The sequence below is a fragment of the Pseudorca crassidens genome, chromosome 6, assembly GCF_039906515.1.
Source record: "Pseudorca crassidens isolate mPseCra1 chromosome 6, mPseCra1.hap1, whole genome shotgun sequence".
Taxonomy (NCBI): domain Eukaryota; kingdom Metazoa; phylum Chordata; class Mammalia; order Artiodactyla; family Delphinidae; genus Pseudorca; species Pseudorca crassidens.
In genome coordinates this window covers 4,478,968-4,499,915 of record NC_090301.1, presented here as the reverse complement: position 1 = coordinate 4,499,915, position 20,948 = coordinate 4,478,968, and the positions used below count along the sequence as shown (strand labels likewise).

At 43.5% G+C, this 20,948-nt stretch overlaps 1 protein-coding gene across 1 annotated transcript in view; it reads right to left on the bottom strand.

The window, feature by feature from the left end:
- IQCA1 (IQ motif containing with AAA domain 1) overlaps positions 1 to 20,948 on the bottom strand; it is a 172,295-nt gene that overhangs the window by 66,914 nt on the left and 84,433 nt on the right. Inside the window, exons 9-11 of the mRNA XM_067740134.1 lie at positions 19,621 to 19,696; positions 12,503 to 12,609; positions 12,244 to 12,345 (exon numbers count right to left, since the gene is read on the bottom strand). Of these exons, the coding sequence (XP_067596235.1) occupies positions 12,244 to 12,345; positions 12,503 to 12,609; positions 19,621 to 19,696 (285 nt within the window). The remainder of the gene's footprint in view (positions 1 to 12,243; positions 12,346 to 12,502; positions 12,610 to 19,620; positions 19,697 to 20,948) is intronic.

Below are 20,948 nucleotides of genomic sequence, written 5' to 3'. Positions count from 1 at the left end.
TTTGAGAGTTCCTTGTATGTTCTACATACTAGCTCGTCGTCAGATATGTGCTTTACAAATGTTTTGTCCCAGTCTGTAGCTTGTCTTTCACCCACTTAACAGGGTCTTTCTCTGAGCAAACAGTTTTAATTCTGATGAAGTTCAAATATTCCTCTAATGGATTTGCGCTTGCAGTGTTAATTTTAAGAACTCTTTGCTAGCCTTACATCCCAAAGATTTTCTCCTATATTTTTTTTCTAAAACTTACAGCTTTACATTTGACATCTAAGTCCATGATCTGTTTCGAGTTATTTTTTGTACAATATGTGAGACTTAGCTCAAGGTTCATTTATTATTATTATTATTTTTGGTCTGTAGATATCCAGTTGCTCCAGCACCATTTATTGAAAAGGTTATCCTTCCTCCCTTGAACGGCATTTGCATCTTCGTCAAAAATCAGTCAGGCCTATTTGTGGGAGCCTATGTCTCAGTTGTCTGTTTTGTTTCACTGATCTACAGTTTAACCCTCTACCAATAGCAAACAGTCTTGATTACTGTAGCTGTATAATAAACCTTGAAATTAGGTAGATGGATTCTTTTTACTTTATTCCTCTTTTAAAAAATCGTTTTAGCAATTTTAGATTCATTGTCCTTCCATATAAATTTTAGGATAATCTTGTCGATGTTTATAAACTATCTTTCTGGGATTTTTTTTTTTTTTTTGCGGTACGCGGGCCTCTCGCTGTTGTGGCCTCTCCCGTTGCGGAGCACAGGCTCTGGATGCGCAGGCTCAGCGGCCATGGCTCACAGGCCCAGCTGCTCCGCGGCATGTGGGATCTTCCCAGACTGAGGCATGAACCCGTGTCCCCTGCATCGGCAGGCGGACTCTCAACCACTGCGGCACCAGGGAAGCCCTCTTTCTGGGATTTTGATAAGAATTGGATTAATCTTGTATATTGATGTGGAGAGAATTGACATCTTTACATTTTGTTTTCCAATCCATGTGCATAGTATGTTGATCTATTTAGATCTTTGATTTCTTTCATCAGCATGGTGTAGTTTTAGCATACAAGTCCTACACACGTTTTGTTAGCTTTACACCTAAGTATTTCCTTTTTGAGTGATTTTAAGAGATATTATATTTTTAATCTTGGTGTCCATCTGTTCATTGCTAGTAAACAGAAATATGATTGATTTTTATATGTTCCCCTTGTACCCTACAACCTTGCTGAATGCACTTTTTTATTTCTAGGAGTTTCTTCGTAGATTTCTTATTTTCTAAATAGACAATCACGTCATCTGCAAATAGGGACTGTTTATTTTTTAAATTTCCTTTGCTTGTCCTACCGCACTGGCTAAAACGTCTAGCACTATGTTCAATAAAAGTGCAGTGAGTGGACACACTCGCCTTATTCCCAGTCTTAGGAGAAAAGCACTTAGTCTTTCACTGTTAAGTAGAAGGTTAGCTGTAGGTGTTTTTGTAGATTCTTTTTATCAAGTCATGGAAGTTCTCTAATTTTTCTGAGAGATTTATCATGGGTGAGCATTAAATACTTTTTCTGCATCAATTGATATGATCATGTGATTTTTTTTCTTCTTTAGTCTGTTAACATAGTTGATTCTCAAATATTGAACTAGGCTTGCATTCCTGGAATAAACCCCACTTGGTCAGGGTTTATAATTCTCTTTATTTTTGCATTCTACTTGAAAATATTTTAAGAATTTTTGTATCTATACTCATGAGGGATATTGGCCTATATTTTTCCTTTTTTTTTGTACTGCTTTTGTCTGGTTTTCACTTAAGGGTAACACTAGCTTGTTATAAAATGGGTTGGGAAGTGTTTCTTCTATTCTGGAAATGACTGTGTAGAATTGGTGTTAATTTACCTGTGAATATTTAGTAGAATTCTCCAGTGAAACCATCTGGTCCTGGAGATTCTACCTGGGGAATTGTTTTAATTACAATTTAACTTCCTTAATAGATGTAGGGCTAGTCAATTTATCTATTTCATATTAAATGAGTTGTAGTAGTTTGTATTTTTAGGAATAGTGTGTTCATTTCGTGTAAGTTGTCAAATTTTGTGTGTAGCTGTTTGTAGTATCCCTTTATTATTCTTTTGATATCTGCAGTCAGTAGTGATACCTCTTGTTTCATTCCTAATGTTGGTAATATGTGACTTCTTTTTTCCTTTGTCAGTCTTACTAGAGGTTTGTCAATTTTGTTGATAATTTTCAAAGAGGAAGCTCTGTTTCATTGACTTCCCTATTGTTTTTCTGTTTTCAATTTCACTGATTTCTGCTCTTATCTTTTTCTTCTTTCTTCTCACTTTGTGGGTTTTTTTTTTTTCTTTTGCTCTTCTTTTTCTAGGTTCTGAAGTTCTGAAGGTGGGAGCTTAGATGATGGATTTGAACTTTTTCCTCTTTTTCTAGTGTATGTGTTTACTGCTATAAATTTCCCTCTCAGGACTACTTTATTTGTGTCCCAGATTTTTTTTTTTTTTTGTGGTACGTGGGTCTCTCACTGCTGTGGCCTCTCCCGGACGTGCAGGCTCAGCGGCCATGGCTCACAGGCCCAGCCACTCCGCGGCATGTGGGATCTTCCCAGACTGGGGCATGAACCCGTGTCCCCTGCATCGGCAGGCGGACTCTCAACCACTGAGCCACTAGGGAAGCCCTGTCCCAGATATTTTTGATATCTTGTATTTTCATTATATGTTTTGAGTTCTCTTGTTTCTTCTTTGTCCTATGAATTAGAAGTGTGCTGTTTAGTTTCCGTGTGTTTGGAGATTTTCTTATTATTTTTCTGTTATTGATTTCTAGTCTGATTCCATTGTGGTAGGGGAATGCACTCTCTATGATTTCATTTCTTTTCAATATGTCAAGATTTGTTTAACGGCACAAGATAAGGTCCGTCTTGGAATGCATTCTGTGGGCACTTGCAAAGAATATGTATTCTGTTTGTTGGGTGGAGTGTTCTATAAATTTCAAATAGACTCTGTTTGTAGATGGTGTTGAGTTCTTCAGTATCGTTGCTGATGATTTTCTGTCTAGTGTTCTATCAGTTCTTGAGAATGAATGTGGATTTGTCTGTTTTTCCTTTCAGTTCTATTGGTTTTTGCTTCCTATATTTTATAGTTCTGTTGTTTGGTGTATGCACATTTAGGATTAATATGTCTTCGATGGACTGGCTCTTTTATCATATGTAAGTTCTTCCCTGACTTTGATAATTTTCTTGGCTCTGAAATCTACTTTATGTGATACTAGAATAGCCATTCCTGCTTTCTTTTAATTGTTTGCATGATATATTCTTTCCATCCTTTTACTTACGACCTGCTTATATCATTATATATCAAATGAGGTTCCTGCAGACAGCATATAGTTGGGTCATGTTTTTAAATCTACTTTGGTATTCTCTGTCTTTTAATTGATGTGTTTAGACTATTTACAATTAATGTAATTATTGATATATTAAGACTTGTCTACCATTTTATTTATTTTTTGTTATATTTTTTATTTCTTTTTCCTGACAGGGAAAACTGTCATCCTGTAGATGACTTGACCATTTTTAGAATTTCATTTGATAGTGTTCTTTGAGTATATTCCTTTGTATACTTTTCTAGTGGTTGCTCTGGGTGTTACATTATATATGCATAGTGAATCAGAGTCTACTCATGTCACATTTTGAGTGAAGTAGAAAAATCTTATTTCCCTTTACATGCCTTTACCCATCCCCTGTCATTTGTAATATTGTCTTAAATATTTCCTCTGCATCACTGAGAACCAAGTCAAACAATGTCATAATTTTTGCTTCAATCAAATAACATAATTTAGAAAGGGAAGAAAAGCCTATTCTATTTATATATTTATATATAAATTTTTATTGGAGTATAGTTGACTTACAGTGTTGTGTTAGGATTTCTGGCTTTTCTTGAAAAGTCAGAAGATCTGGCAGGACAGGGTATGCCTTCCCGCCTGGCAATCACTGGCCAGAGCTGAGTCATGTGTGCTGTTTAGTTCATCACAGTCCTATGCCTGCTTCTCTCATTTATGGAACTTGACTGACACTGAAGGCATTTGAGTTTGAGACTCCCGAGGTAGACGATCCTTGGTTATATCACTGAGCACCTGCCACCTCTAGTATTTCTGAAGTACCCAGGAGGTCCATGACATGGAGTGTTTTGTGATTTCACTGATACCCAGATTACCTATATTTTTGGTTACCAAGTTATTTCTTCCTTTCTGATGCTCCAGGTTTTTTTTTTTCTGAACCATTTTCTTTCCATTTAAAGAAGTTCCTTTAGAAATTCTCTCAGGGTGAATCTGCTGGTGAAAAATTATCTTAGTTCTCCTTCATCTGAAAATATCTTGATTTCTTTTTCACAGCTGAAGAATATTTTTGCTGGGTATAGATTCTGGTTGGCAGTTATTTTATTTCAGCACTTGAAAAAGTATTGTGCCCTTTCTTTCCATCTCAGTTTCTGGTGTGCAACCCACAGTCATTTAAGGTATTTTTCTCCTATAGGTAAAGCGTCATTTTTTTCTCTGGCTGCTTTACAGATTTTTTTTTTGTCTTCTGTAGTTAGAAGCTTAGTTATGATGTGTCTCAGATCATATGTCTTTGGATTTATCCTGTTGGGTATTAATTTAGCTTCTTGAATCTGCAGGTTTATATCTCCTGTCAAATTTGGGAAGATTTCAACCATTCTTTCTTGAAGTGCTTTTTCAGCCTCATCTTCTTTTTCTTCTCCTTCTGAGATTCTGATGGCATGAATATAAGATTTTTTTTAATAGTCCCATAGTTCCTAATTCCTGTTTAGCTTTTTTTTTTTTTTTTCCCAGTTGATTTTCTCTGTTGTTCAGATTGGGTAATTTCTATTGTTCTATCTTCCAATTCACTGATTCTTTCCTCTGTCTCCTCTATTCTGCTGCTGAGCTCATCTAGCATTTTGCATACTGTAGTTTTAAGTTCTAAAATTTCCATTTGGTTCTCCTTTATATCTTCTACTTTTTTGCTGAGGCTTTCTGTTTTGTTTTGTTTTTTTCATTTGTATCTAGCAGCTTTATAATTACTCACTGAAGCATTTTAATCATGGCTGCCTTAACATGTTTGCCAGGTAATTCTAACATCGCTGACACTTCAGACTTGGCATCTGTTGTCTGTTTTCCTTCAGTCTGAGATCTTCCAGGTTCTTCTATGATGAGTGACTTTCAATAAAACCTAAACATTTTTGTATTATGTTATGAGACTCTGAACTTAATTTAAATCTCTTGTTTTAACTCTGACACTGCTCTGGCAGGGGAATTGTGTGTGTGTGCGTGTGTTGTGCTGTTACTGCCAGGAAGGTAGAAGTCTAGGTTACCCAATCCATTGTGGGAGGGGCTCCTTATATTTCTGGGTGGGGGTGGGAGTTCTGGCTCTCCATGTGGTCTCCACTCACACTGAGGTGAAGGTGTCCTTGTTACCACTGGGAACTGGTGAAGTTTTGACTCTCCACTAGGTCTCCTCTGATTCATCCCAGGAAGGAGGGAGGGGTGCCTTGTTATCACTGGTTGGGGGTGGAGTCCAGATAGATTCCCCATGTAGTCTCCACTGACATAGTGGATGGGAAGGCTTCACAACAAATGGGCAGGAATGAAAGTCTTTGTTCCTTATTTGATCTTCTCTGACACCACTCCAGTGAGGGTGTTGGGTTGTCTCCTATGTCTTCATGAGGGAAGAAGTCTAGGCGCCCCATGGAGCCTTTGCTGGTGTGCACTGGAGTGGGGCCACATTTTTTCTGAAGTGTTTGGATGGTGCAGGGTGGTTATTAACTAAAACCTGTTTTGTCTGATACTGAGTTACACTAGCTATCTTTTGGCTAGTACTTTCATGGTTTATAGATTACCATCTATAGTTTATAGTTTATTTTTAACATATCTATTTGTTATGTTTAAAGTGTGTTTCTTATAAATAGCATATAGTTGAGTTTTGTTTATTTCCGGTCTGACAATCATTGTCTTTTAAAATAGAACATTTAGTCCACTTACATTTTAGGTAATTATGGATTAAATTAATTGGATTTAATTCTATCAAATTCATATTTGCTTTCTTTTTATTATTTCTTTTCTTTTTATTCCTATTTTTCCTTTCCTATATTCTTTTTGATTAATTATTTAAAATTTTTCTGCTTATCTTCACTATTACTTTTTTGCCATACATTTTAGTATGATTTAAAAAATTATAAAATACATCATTAATTTATTACAATTTACCTTAAATTAGCTCTTTTTGGCTCCCTGAACAATGCAGCAATCTCACAAGTCCGTTTATTCCTACCCAACTTTTCTGTTGCTGCTGTTATATATTTTCTTTGTATGTATGGTACAGACCCTTATTCTTGCTTTAAAAACCAGAATATTTTAAGAATAGGTAGCTTTTTATACTTGCCCAAATTTTACATTTTGAAGAGCTGATTATTCCTTCTTACACTTTTGTTTTCTTATCTGGGATTCTTTTCCTTCAGCCTGAAGAATATCCTTTTAGTATTTTCATATTATGGGTCTGCTGCTGCTAAGTCAAATCAGATGTTGTTTGTCTCTATTTTATTTCCATTTTTGAAGGATATTTTCACTGGGTATAGAATTCTAGGTTGGCAGTTATTTCTTTCCAGTCTCTAAAGATGCTATTCACACTTCCTTCTGGCTTCCATGGTTTCTGTTGAGAGATTTAGTAGTCTTTCTTATTTTTTGTTATCCTGAAGGAAATGTGCCTTTTAAAAAAATCTAGTAAGAGTTTGCCTTTTATCTTTGACTTTCAGTATTTTGACTGTGATGTGTCTAGATGTGGTTTTCTTTGTAATCATCCTTCTTGGACCTCAGTAAGGTTCTTGAATGTGTGGGTGTGTGTATTTCATCTGATTTGGAAAATTCACAAACATTACTTTTTCATGTATTGCTTCTGTTCCATTCTCCTCTTTTGGGGAAAATTCTAATTACACATATGTTACAACTTTTGACCATATCTCAAATCTCTCTTCTTCTCTGTTCTGTTTTTTATAGTATTTGTTTTTTCTGTACTTCAGTTTGGATTTCCTATTGACTTGTTTTTGAGGTCAACCTGCCTTTTGCGATGTCTATGCTGTTGTTAAACCAATTAGAAGACTTCTTATTTTTGGATACCATATTTTTCAACTGCAGAATGTTTATTTGTTTCTTTTAAATGTAGATTCTAAATTTCTATTTAAGTATGGCATTTTTTTTCCATTTATATATGCTAGCACTCAGGAATGCAAAATATAGAGCCAGTCAAGAATCTTATCCTCAAGGAGCTTCATGGCCACTTCAGGAACTCCTATGTCCTTAAAGTTTTTGTGATTAGAACAAGAGAGGAGCTCGAGAGAGAGAGATGGCCTCTGAGAGTCAGGACCTCACTCAGTGATGTCATAATGGGGGTGAATTATGGGGGCATAATAATGGGGGCAAATCCAGGGTTGATTCACAGTCCTGCATATCTGCAAACTTGTTTTTGAAAGTACAGACTCTTTGTCTGTCTTGTTATCTTCTGTACCTCAAATGCCTTGAACTGTACCTGGCATACAGTGCCCAATAAATAATATTAAATGAAACAATCAGTAAAGATGATATGTCCCCCAAGATCTGATTTTGGATCTCTAAATCACAAGAGAAGGTGGAAAAGACTGCATTGTAAGTAGATTAAATTATAATGTGAAATATAATTGCCAAGGGAAACAGACTCTGTAACCTTCCTTCTTGTAAGAAAATGAACATGAAACTACAATAACTCATCAGAAGGTTGCTTGTTGAGTATGGAATAAGCAAAGGAGGTGGCTGGATGCTCCGAATTGCTACCTATGCCATACTGTGATATCTTGAGGCACTTATTTAGCCTATAGGGGTCAATCTGCATAGGATCTAGATTTGATTAATTCATTCATTCAATATTATGTGCTGAGGACTTGCTATGTGCCAGAAAAGTTTACAAAGGTGAGCAGAAAAGACAGTCACATAGTCGCTGGACTCATGGCCCTTCAGTAGTAGATTTGGGAAGGCAGAAACAAACAAAATGATCTCACCAGTAAATGTAACATTAAAACTGTGATATGATAAAGCACCAGGAAGACATGGTACTCAGCGTCGAGTGTATGTGTAGCAACCAGACTTACTTTGGAGGTCCCAAAAGGCTTTCCTGAGGAAGAAGGGCTTGGACTGAGACCCCAAGGATGAGTAGGGGTTAACTACACTCGGGACTGAGGGTGTGGGGGTAAAGACAGTTCTTGAGAGGGAACAGCATGTGCAAAGGCCCTGTGGTGGGAGGGAGCACAGGGTGTTTGAGGCACAAAGAGGAAGATCAGGGTGCTGGAGTGCAGCCAGGGAGGAGAGGTGGGTGATGAGCCTGAAGAAGAGGACACTGGCAAGGTTGGTCATGGCCTTGTAAGCCTGTCATCTTTATCCTTGGGGGAACCGGGGTGTCATTGAAGGGTTTCAGCATGGAGTGCTAAGGTCATATTTATATTTCGAAAGGAGCACTCAGGCTGCTGTATAATCTCTGATCAAGTCACTGTTTCTGGATAATGCTGAAATAATACTGTCAAATTCTATCCCTCTGAGTCCTCTTTCTCCTTTTCTATGTTCAAGGTTGCCCATTCCCCTTCTGCTAATGGTCTTCTTAAGGAGGGGATTTAGTATAGCTAATTAAGTTTCAGCTTACGAAATTAAATCATAATTATGTCTCCCAAGGTCATTTGGATTGGAATTTTGAGAACTGAAAACTCTACAGTTACACAATTACCATCAATCTATTGGGGTACCCTGAGTGCATCTATTGTGTATTCAACCAGTTTAATTCCAAGAGAGAAATTCATAGCAATTTCTCACCCTGTGACATGTCATGAGTTAGGACATGGTGAGGGCAGACACCAGGCTGCGAGGAGTGAGAGGGTGCCCTTGGGCCAGACTGATGATCAGATGCTGGGTAAGAGGAGGAAGGCTATTCTCAGCTGGAGGGGTACAGTCACCTCCTGGCTTCATTTTCCGTTTTGTTTGGCTTGATTTCCATGTTCAGTCATGAAAGTATCACTTTCTGAAGACGTGAAATTCATTAATAGGGTCAATGGGTGGCATATTTATTTCCTATTGATGAGGGAATAGCCTATAGAGAGCCCTCAGTGGGCTACAGAGATGGAGCCTCAGTAGAGGCCCATGAAGGACATTCAGAGTCAGAGTTAAACTGTAAACTGTAAAGTCAACACAAAAAGCATTAGGATAGAGCCACTGTAAAGACACCATACAGCCCCTGGGCTGGCGAAACTAGTCACTAATGTAGCTGGGAGTGTGGTAAACTCTGAGGGAGTGTGTGAGTCCCAGGAAGAGGTGATGGACCATGGAAACCTGAGAAAGCCTTCAAAGGGCAAAGGCTGCCCACAGTCCTGCCAGCTCCTCTGCCTGGAGTATCCTGGCCCCAGAGGCTGGGCTGGCTCTGGATCAAAGTGGACCATGTTCACAACACTTCTGATGCCAGATGTGCGGGGTTCTCCCCCGCCAAGCAGTTTTCTGCAACACCAGCTGGGGGGTCCTGCAATCTAACTCAATTCTGACACTGTCTACCTGGAGATAGAGTCGGATCCCACAGGTTAAGGGTGATGTCCCACCAAACTGCTCCCCACCCCAATTCAGATGCCAATTGCCAAGTCCAGGTTGTCACCTATGTTTCTGACCAACCGGCTATAAACCCCTCCTCAGGTATGATTAATTTGTGAGAGTGGCTCACAGAACTCAGGGAAACACTTACTTCCATCCACCAGTTCATTAAAGGATATGATACAGGATACAGAAGGACAGCCAGATGAAGAGGTATGTAGGGCAAGGTCTGGGAGGGTCCTGAGTGCAGGAGCTCCTGCCCCTGTGACACTGGGGTGTGTTACCCTCCCAGGATGTGGAAGTGTTAACCCACCTGGAAACTCTCCAAATCCCATCATTATTGGGGTTTCACGGAAGCTTCCTCATGTGGGCTTGATCAATTATTAACTCCATTTCCATCTCCTGTCCCCTCTCTAGAGAATGGGGGTGGGTGGAGCTGAGAATTCCAGGCTTCTAATCATGGCTTGGTCTTCCCTGTAACCAGCCCCCACCTGGGAGCCATCTAGGAACCCACCCAGCATTGCCTCATTGTAACAAAAGACGCTTCCAGTGTGCTTATCACTTAGGAATTTTTTTTTTTTGAGTATAATTGCTTTACAATGGTGTGTTAGTTTCTGCTTTATAAGAAAGTGAATCAGTTATACATATACATATGTTCCCATATCTCTTCCCTCTGTGTCTCCCTCCCTCCCACCCTCCCTATCCCACCCCTCTAGGTGGACACAAAGCACCTAGCTGATCTCCCTGTGCTATGCGGCTGCTTCCCACTAGCTATCTATTTTACGTTTGGTAGTGTATATATGTCCATGCCTCTCTCTCGCTTTGTCACAGCTTACCCTTCCCCCTCCCCATATCCTCAAGTCCATTCTCTAGGTGTGTGTCTTTATTCCTGTCTTACCCTTAGGTTCTTCATGACATTTTTTCCCCCTTAAATTCCATATATATGTGTTAGCATATGGTATTTGTCTTTCTCTTTCTGACTTACTTCACTGTATGACAGACTCTAGGTCTATCCACCTCATTACAAATAGCACAAAAACAGAAAGATAGATCAATGGAACAGGATAGAAAACCCAGAGATAAACCCATGCACATATGGTCACCTTATCTTTGATAAAGGAGGCAGGAATGTACAGTGGAGAAAGGACAGCCTCTTCAATAAGTGGTGCGGGGAAAACTGGACAGGTACATGTAAAAGTATGAGATTAGAACACTCCCTAACACCATACACAAAAATAAGCTCAAAATGGATTCAAGACCTAAATGTAAGGCCAGAAACTATCAAACTCTTAGAGGAAAACATAGGCAGAACACTCTATGACATAAATCACAGCAAGATCCTTTTTGACCCACCTCCTAGAGAAATGGAAAGAAAAACAAAAATAAACAAATGGGACCTAATGAAACTTCAAAGCTTTTGCACAGCAAAGGAAACCATAAACAAGACCAAAAGACAACCCTCAGAATGGGAGAAAGTATTTGCAAATGAAGCAACTGACAAAGGATTAATCTCCAAAATTTACAAGCAGCTCATGCAGCTCAATAACAAAAACACAAACAACCCAATGCAAATATGGGCAGAAGACCTAAATAGACACTTCTCCAAAGAAGGTATTCAGAGTGCCAACACATGAAAGAATGCTCAACATCATTAATCATTAGAGAAATGCAAATCAAAACTACAATGAGATATCATCTCACACCAGTCAGAATGGCCATTATCAAAAAATCTAGAAACAATAAATGCTGGAGAGGGTGTGGAGAAAAGGGAACACTTTTGCACTGCTGGTGGGAATGTGAATTGGTACAGCCACTATGGAGAACAGTATGGAGGTTCCTTAAAAAACTACAAACAGAACTACCATATGACCCAGCAATGCCACTACTGGGCATATACCCTGAGAAAACCATAATTCAAACAGAGTCATGTACCAAAATGTTCACTGCAGCTCTATTTCCAATAGCCCGGAGATGGAAACAACCTAAGTGTCCATTATCAGATGAATGGATAAAGAAGATGTGGCACATATATACAATGGAATATTACTCAGTCACCTAGGAATTTCCAAGGGTTCCAGGAGCTCCCTGCCAACAAGCAGGGGCAGACACCAATCTTATATTTTCTCTTATCTCTCAGGACCCTAGTATGTGAACATGGAATATTGGAATCCAGCTAGCTACTCTAAACCACTATGAGACGGATGGGTGGCAACTGAAAATTCAATTCATCGGATCCCCTGACTCACAAAGAACCTGCTCATTGCCACTGGCTTCCCCTACAGAGCTTCTACAGGAAGCGACGCGTGGGCATTTGAGACACACGCCCCAGCTCCTCCGATAGGTCTCCTCCCACTTGTGGGGCTTGGGTACCACGGATCTGCAGTGATGGGGGACTGGGGAAGTTACTCCCAGACTGTTGGATTTATCTCATTTATGAGCCCACAGCCCTGAGGGCTACCTGGTGGACCGACGTAAATTCACCAAAGGTAGGCACGTTTCCCGGAGAATCAGCCTGGGACAGCCGGGGTCCGCAGGCAGCACGCATGGATGGGCCACCGCCCGCGGGGGCCGGGCTCCTCGTCATGGTTGGGATCTGCTCTCTGCTTCCCGTGCATAAGGACCACTCACCTCTTTACTTCCTTTCTTCCTTCCTGTTTTGCCTGGTAATTCCATCTCTCTGTTCACAGCTAGTTTTAAGTTTTTTAGTTCCTGTCTCATCAGCTCGTCAACCTAGGTGAATACAAAAGGTTTAGGTGACTTCGCATGACTTGTGTTTTCTTTGTGAAGTTAAAAATAGCTTAAATTCTGGGTAGGTTATTAACGGGAAATTGTAACAAAGCACTGCAGCGAATGACTTGCTGGGACTACAGCATAAAAGCAGTCTTACCTGCAGCCTGATCTCCGACTCCAATTCTTTCCGTTTGTCCTCTTTGATCAGTTCGGGATCATAGCCCTGGGGGACATTCCACGATTCATCTTTATTCTTCCACAGGTCTGTACTCCAGAAGGATAAAGAAAAAGAAAATGAAATTTTTTCAGCGTGAAGACTAATGTCGACTTAAAAAAAATGTACGACGTGAGAGTTGTGAGTCAAGTTTTATTTGGGGCAAAATGAGGATTATAGCCCGGGAGACAGCGTCTCAGAGAGCTCTGAGAAACTGCTCTAAAGAGGCAGGGGGGAAGGTCAGCATATATGTGATTCTGGTGAAGGGGGAGTCCATGCAATCGAGCATATTTTTTGGCAGAAGGTTTCTGCTCGTCTCGAGGAGCAGTCGTCACCATGAAGGATTTCAGTGCTTTTCTAGATAGGAGGAGATACAAGAATTGGGCTCATAAAATCTTCTCCTGAAAATACCTAACTATTCTGAAGACCTGCTCTGCCAGTTTTTCCCAGAGCACAGAGGGCCTCATGCATGCTCTCCACCTTGAACTCCTTTCAGGGGGTGTTGGAAGTCAGCAGCCGCAGTGGCTCATGATCTAATCCTTGTAGAGGTAGAGGGCCAGTGCCCATTCCTTTGTGGTTGACACTAAGGAACGCAGTTTTCTGACATATAACACAAACTCAGTTTTCTGCCCTACATCCTTCTCCACTTCCCAAACAGAAGGATTGTCCCTGTATAATATCTAAAAAATAAAGAAGGAAACTGCTAATGTGTAAAGATCCAATAAAAAAGTATGAAACAAACAGTATTCTTCCATACGGTTAAAAACATGTAAAAAATAATACGTTAATTGTGGGATTATACAGTTATAGGTGACTGTTTCTGTAATATGTTTTACATTATTTTTATTATGCAAATGGTGCGCTAAAATAGGAGAGATTTTGTTGCTAGTTCAACTCACCAGTAATTTACCCTGGCTCCTAGTAAAAGCCAACACTGAATACACAAGTACCCACTACTCGCCCCTAATTCAACGGCTCTATTTTTGTATCACTTTTTGGATGTTTTTGAAATCACACACATTTTACATTTCCCTTTTGCCTGGCAGTTAGGAGGATGGTTAGAGAAGTGTGACCCTAGAGGAAATAAGGGTAATTTTGTATCACTGGAATAAATGGGAATAAACCTGTTTTCTCAGAAGAGGAATTCCAAATTGCGCAGAGGTGCAGATCACTGGATCCTGGCTGCGGGATCGGGGGATCTCCCAGGGGAAAAAGACTTGCCAGTTTGGGAAATGAGATCTCTTCCCTGAATTTGTGTTCAGAACGTGATGGAAAATTTCTGGAACCAAACCTGCAACCACCACTCCGCTGGGCCACTTTGCCGGGAGCACATCCCTGGAGCACGGATGCCGTGCAACTCGGGAAGGCAACCGAGGGCCACGGGGCCCCAGGCAGGGGTTTCCCCACCTCTGTCTGACAACGGCTATGGCTTGGGAAGAAAGGGGGTCGTGCGGGGCCCGGATGGCAGGCGGTGAACGATGGGATGGAAGTTTCTCAAGTACAGCTTCTCCTACGAGCACCTCACGGGATCCTGAGACTAGCCAGGACTGTGTCCCCCGACACAGCTCATCAAGAAGGGTGGCATTAGAGGACAAGCCATAGAGGACAGTCACGGTCACAGGCAGAAACATACGTCTGGGTACACAGAGCAGGAGGTGTCAACTGTGAAGGTGGACAGCAGAGAAGATTCTCGGAGAGTCAAGTGGGCGAACAGATGAGAGAGGAGGGTGGAATCGTCACGTAAATCATGGAGGCCGGGGATGAGCAGAAGCTGCGAGAAGGGAAAGGAGAAGGGACGGCACGTGGTGTGAGCCAGGAATGGCTGCAGATCCTGGGGAGATGGAGCAAAAGGGCGACGAGATGCAGATGCACAAGAACGGGCGACTGGGCGAGGGCATCGCCTGGAGGGCTCCAGGCAGGCGGCAGCCCCGGCAGGTGGGTCCCCCATGCTACCGCTTTCCAGCTGCTGGTCTTACAGTCTTCCCTTTCCTTGTCAACAGTCTACAACCTCTCGAGGAGCGAGGAACCAGGTAGGACAGCGGCTACTCTAAAAACACTTGTGCCCAGGTGGAAGTGAGGAGGCGGAGGACCACTGGGCGTGTCCTCTTCGCGGCGTCCGAGTCAGGGCCACACAGAACGCAAGGGGAGCAAGACGGGATGTGGCTGTGCAGCTCCAGTTTTCCCAAAGTGTGGGTCGGCTCCACAAGCCACAGGCTGGAGACCCTGACGCTGCTCCCAGAGGCTGGCATGGAGATCTCTGGAAGCGAGAGGGGGCATCACAAGGTGATGGCCACACACAGGTCAGGCCTGGCTCACTTCCTGGTCAGTTAGCTGGGCAGAGGGGTCGGCCTGTCTAGCTTCCAGGCCCGGCGAGGGCTCTTAGGCTCACCGGCCTCCCACCAGCCAACCAAGGGCAGTGCGGCCTGGACGGGGCCAGCCCTTGGCTGGTCACAGTCTGTGCCAGGAAGATAGCAAGGAGAAACCGACGGGTGATGCAAAGTTTCAGGGGCAGATTTTTGAAAATGAGGATGATGAAAGTACCGAAACTTTTTCTAGGGTGGTTAGTGTGGATTTATAAGACATCGACAAGAAACACATCACAGAGGGGGTGAAATTTTCATAGAATTGATTCACCCACATGTCCTTCCCAAGCAGGGTGGCCACGTGAGAGGTGGCCCAGCCGCTAGGGCTCAGACGATGGGACGGGATGATACGGCAGGAGAGGTTTGGGGGTGTGCCTCCTGTATGCCTGTCTGAGGGTGACCTCAGTTTCTGCTCTGGCCTGAGCGCCTGTCCGGCCTCCCCCCCAGAAGGGGGATTTTGCAGTGAGCTTGGAAGGTGTGAATACACAAAGGCGAGGCTGGCTCACGGGCTTGAAGGCAACCGCCCCTTCTCTGTGCGTTTTCTGAAATTTACATAAGCTTAGACTGTGGAAAACTTTGAAATGCAGGAATAACATAATGTTTCTTTTTTATGGGTTTCCAATTGTAAGCTCTCCCCCTTGAAAATACTATAACTGTGTTAAAACGTGCTATTCACTAATAACAACTCTTTCCTAGCAGATTTCCACCTTGTATGATGACTAAATCTCCTCCCACAGCAAAAGCCACCTGTTTCATTAAGATCTTTTAGAGCAAAACTGCTTTGTTATTTAAAGGAAGCTATGCTGCTTTTTCACGGGATAGATTTACTAAGACTGGGAAGCAATGCGTTTCAAAATGAAAGGAACACAGAATATTCAACAGAAAGGAAAGCAAGATGTGATTATTTATGTAAAAGCAGTGACGTTCCCATTTCTGGAGCTGTAACTATATGTTACAGATAAAGCAGTTCGTAGCAGCCTTTCCCGGTTTCACCTCTAGTTCGCGTAAATGGACCTCGTTTTCCACTGCAACTTTGTTTTTCTCATGACACTTTTGCACAGGGCCCTTCTCAATCCCTTCAAGAATTTCATGGACATTTCTGAATGCAGGAAGCTGTTCATGGCTCTCAAAGGAAAACAACGGCCTGCTCTTTCCTACAGCAGAGAATGAGCTTTTATCCCAGAATTGGGAAAGCGGGAGCTGCGGCAGCTTTTGCACGTGGAGGGGTGACCGAGGAGGGCGCTTCATCTCAGTGATTAAAATGCTAATGTTTCATCTGAGAAGGAAAAGCTTTGATTTTTATGAAAAGAATTCTCAGATGAAAACATTTAATTTCTGTAAGTTACTGAAGACCTGACAGATAGCTCATCAAATGCCCCAACAGCCAACTAGGAAAATCACGCTTCATGTTTCCTGCTCCCGAGTAGCTTGTGTTTTCTTAGTCTTGATGGAAACAGATATTACACACCAGGTGTGGGTCGGTTCAAGAGCTTTGCTGGGTGGGTCTGCAGGCTTCCCATGGGAACATTAGATGGCCCCCAAACTAATTACTGTTTTTATCAAAATAATGCATGCACCTTATTTTAAAGTCAGAGTATTGAGAAGATTATAATAAAAAAAACTCTGCCTTCCAGTTACACTGTCCAGTGGCATTTATTCCCACATTCATTCATTCAAAAATGCCTTGACTAGATTCAGATTTATTCATAAATCTGATCTATTTGTAAATTATGAAATTCATGCCCTACCCTCATGGACCTGGCGCCCCCCTCCCACCCCCTGCGGGGAGACAGCAAACACACACACGGAAGTCAGAGGGAGGTGAGTAAAGTGGGGTCAGGGGCGGGCACAGGTGAGGCGGGAGAAGGCCTGAAGGGAAAAGCATTCCAGGCAAGGGGAACAGAAAGCACGACAGCCCTGAGGTGGGGAGGGCGGCCCAGGGGAGGGGGGCGTGAAGTGATCTAGCTTCACGTGGGCTCTTTTGGTTGGTTGTTCCTCTCCCAATGTCTAGATAATACACGTATACTGCTGCTTCTTGATGTGTCAATTTTAGACACAGGCTCCTGACTCCTTGTTAAGGTAGGTGAGAATTTTGCTCTTCCCCACTTTTCTTTCTTTCTCCATATGCAGTTACATCAGAGGCCAAGGGAGCCAGGCCTTCCAAATCCCGAGTGCGAGTGCATTGAGATGTATCTGGCACCTACGACTCCCCACCAGCAGCCCCTCTCAGGACACCCAGTAGGACAGGCTCCACCAAAATGAGGGAGTAACAGGAAAATGAAGGGGTGACAGTCAGGGAAGGCAAAGGAAGCCCCAAGGAGGACAGCTGGCAGGGCTCCAGAAGGGAGGTGTTCAGAAGAAGAGTAGCTGGTCAATTACCTAACGCGTTCGAAGGCCTGGAAAATTATCTCGAAGGTTGGAGATAGATGTGCAGATTACGAAACAAAAGACAGTGTGTACAGACCAATACATGAAGTCATGCGAAGTGGTGTCTTCACAAACGGCAGCTATTGTCTGCGACCCAGCCCTGAGTTCCGGGGGCACCACAGCCAGGCCTGTGACTTACTGCGATTCCTAGCTGGGTCCCTCGGAGGCAGCTGAGGCCAGCCTAACAAGCCATCCAACTTGTGCCACTGTCCCCACCCATCTACCGCCACCGCACCTGGTGTGTTGTGAGCCTGCGGACGGCATGCGCCAGCTCTGTAGCTCCAGGCTAGCATTGCACCTGGACACTGGAGTCAATCAATGTTTGTTGAGTGAATATGTAAGTGAATGGATGCTTTGATAGTGATTGCTTGGCACCATTGTTTGTTAAAGAGTTGGTATTATCTTGGTGGGAATGTAAGTTGGTGCAGCCACTATGGAGAACAGCATGGAGGTTCCTCAAAACTAAAAACAGAGTTGCCGTATGATCCTGCAATCCCACTCCTGGGCATATATCCGGACAAAACTGTAATTTGAAAAGATACTTGCACCCCAGTGTTCATTGCAGCACTATTTACAATAGCCAAGACGTGGAAACAAATTAAATATCCATCGGCAGAGCAACGGATAAAGAAGATGTGGTACATATATACAATGGAATACTACTCAGCCATAAAAAAGAATGCAGTGACGCCATTTGCAGCAACATGGATGGACCCAGAGATTATCATACTGAGTGAGGTAAGTCAGAAAGAGAAAGACAAATACCATATGATATCACTTACGTGTGGAATCTAAAATATGACACAAATGAACTAATCTTCGAAAGAGAAACAGACTCACAGACATAGAGAACAGACTTGTGGCTGCCAACAGGGTGACGGGGATGGGGGAGGGTTGGAGTGGGAGTTTGGGGTCAGCAGGTGCAAACTATATAGAATGGATACACAACAAGGTCCTACTGTATATAGCACAGGGAACTATATTCAATATCCTGTAATAAACCATAATGGAAAAGAAAAAGAGTTGATGTTCTTAAACGTGAATGATGGCAGGTCTTCTATCAGTAGACCTGATAGAAGATCAGACCTGCTGATGGTGGGTAAGTGATGTTTACCGCTCCTGGTTGTTATAAAGGTAAGTAAGATGGGAACAAAACACAAAGCCTTCTGCGTCTCGGGCACCTAATCAGTGTTAATTTACCCTTTGACCTCCTTCCTCCCCAATTAAAGCAGTCGCTAAATCCTGCTGGGGTCATCCTATCCCTGTGCTTCTGCCTTCGTTCAGCATCTCAGGTAGAGTGGGACCCTTGCCACTAGTGGTAAGTGAAAGAATTTCAGGAGGCACACGGACATTCTTTTTTTTTTTTTTTTTTTTTGCCACACTGCACGGCATGCGGGATGTTAGTTCCCTGGCCAGGGAGTGAACCCGCTCCCCTTGCAGTGGAAGTGTGGAGTCTTAACCACTGGATTGCTGGGGGGAAGTCCACGGACATTCTTATTTTATAGAACCGGCATATCAAACCTGCAACGACTTTTGATATAGTTGCTGAGGACGAGGCTCAATTAATTGGGATAAAAACCATGCATCAATTAAAAATAGATATTAAGTAAATAACAGTAGCGGTGCTGTCCACCTAAGACCAGAATTAGGAAGGAGGCACGCATGTGACTGGAGTTTGGAAATATTCTACTTCACGCCATTATTGCATTTTTCAGGAATTTCCAAATAACACTGATGGCCAGGGTCGCCTTGGCAGGTCCTTCTGTGTTGGGGTTTGTTGTGAGGGTGGAGTGGGACCACAGGAAAGTATAATGAGAGTATCTCAAAGACCAATTCGTACACTTGCCGAATGAGACAGATTGTACTCTGCTAAGTATGCTGAACATGGCAGAAAAGATTTAGGTGTCAGTGTTCAGGCACGAGTCTTAGTCTAATAGGATTAAAACATTTTACTGTACATACGGCATTGATTTTCTTAATTTAAACAATCCAGGGAAAATCCTTCTTCCCTTTCATTCCTAGCAAGAGAATGTTCAGCTGGAGTCTCAAGGGTTTAACACAGAACAGGGGTTTAGATGATGTTCTCATCTTCCTCTTTTACCAGTTACATGCCTTGAAGCCACCCAAAGGAATTCTAAAAGAGAGACGGGCAGAAGGTCTTGGCCGTGAATCGCATGTTTGCAGCTTCTCGTGGTTGGGCACCAAATTCTGCCCAACAGAGGCTGAGGCCGCACTGGGTGGACAGGAGCACACCTATTCTGCCCCACTGACCTTTGTATACGTTGTTTCCTTCTTGCATCGTATGAAGGAAAACACTTGGCGACATCTGCCAGCCCTCACCTTTGTCCTGTGAAAGCAGAGTAATACACTTGTTAACTCCAGGCAGAGTTTACCTGTCGTGATCAGACAGTAAGAGGCATGTACATCGTGGTTGCTATGGCTACAGAAAAGCACGTAGACTCTTTTCTGGTTTGTGCGGTGAAGGTCCAGCCCCTCGTCTGCCCACCTGGGCAGTTTCCCTGCTGACCAGTCTGAGCAGGGAGTGCTGTGTCCACCGACCAGGGCGGGGATGGTCTGGAGACCTGGCTCTACCTTCAGGCTCCCTGGGGTACCCCACCCCGAGTTTGGTCCTGTCCTCTGATGCTCTGCTCCTCCCTTGCTCTGAAAGCTGATGCCCACCCACGTCCTGCCACCTCCTTCGCCATGTTCCCGTGACCCAGGTTTGCTGCTGCTCTCCGTCTGTGTTCTGCTCCGCCACTTGTCAGGTGGTGGTTTGCAGGAGCACCCGGGCTGCTCCTTTTGTGGCTTGCCTGTCCTCTCCCTGGGCCAGGAAGCCAGTCCTGAGCCCCAGCGTGAGCTGGAGGTCCTGCCAGCCTCCCTGCCCCGGGCCCCCGCTGCAGAGAGAGCCCGGTCACGCCACCCTTGGTCCCGGCTGCCCCTGTGCAGCCAGCTCGGAGCTGCAGGGACACCGGCCACTGCAGCTGGAGGGTCTGCCCCGACCCCCAGCAGAAGTCGCCCTACACCACCAGGGCTGTTCCGCATCGTGAAGAGCCATACCTCGCCAAGCCCCACCTGACGTTTCTGGGCAATAATGTTTGTACTGTATTAAAAGTCTGGTGCCCGATGACCAAAATCCTGGTTATTGTCACCCCACAAAGGGCAAAAGGAAGGATGCTGGTCTGCACCATGTCTATGGGGAGTTTCCCAAAGCAATCAAAGTGCTCTCTGTACAGCTTGAAGGAGGAGCGGCCATAAGACGGTGAGCATCTCTGGTGACTCTGGGCACAGGACGTGCTCTCGTTTCTGGGACCCCACGCGCCATGGGCCGTGGTTCGGCAGCGCCCGTGTACCGGATCCCCACCTACCTCTCCTCCCCTACTCCACGTGGCAGTCGGGAAGACATGTGAAACGAGCTCACGAGAGCTATGGGAGCTCCCAGGAGGAGGTCAGGGTGGCGGGAGGACTCTGCTTTCTGCGGGGGTGGGGTGACACGGGGGACCTGCTTGAACCACAGCTCACGGAACACGCAGGGGCTAACACAGCCTCCTCGCGAGGCCACCTGCCTTGCAGAAGCGGGGGGAGAACCTGGACCCAGAACT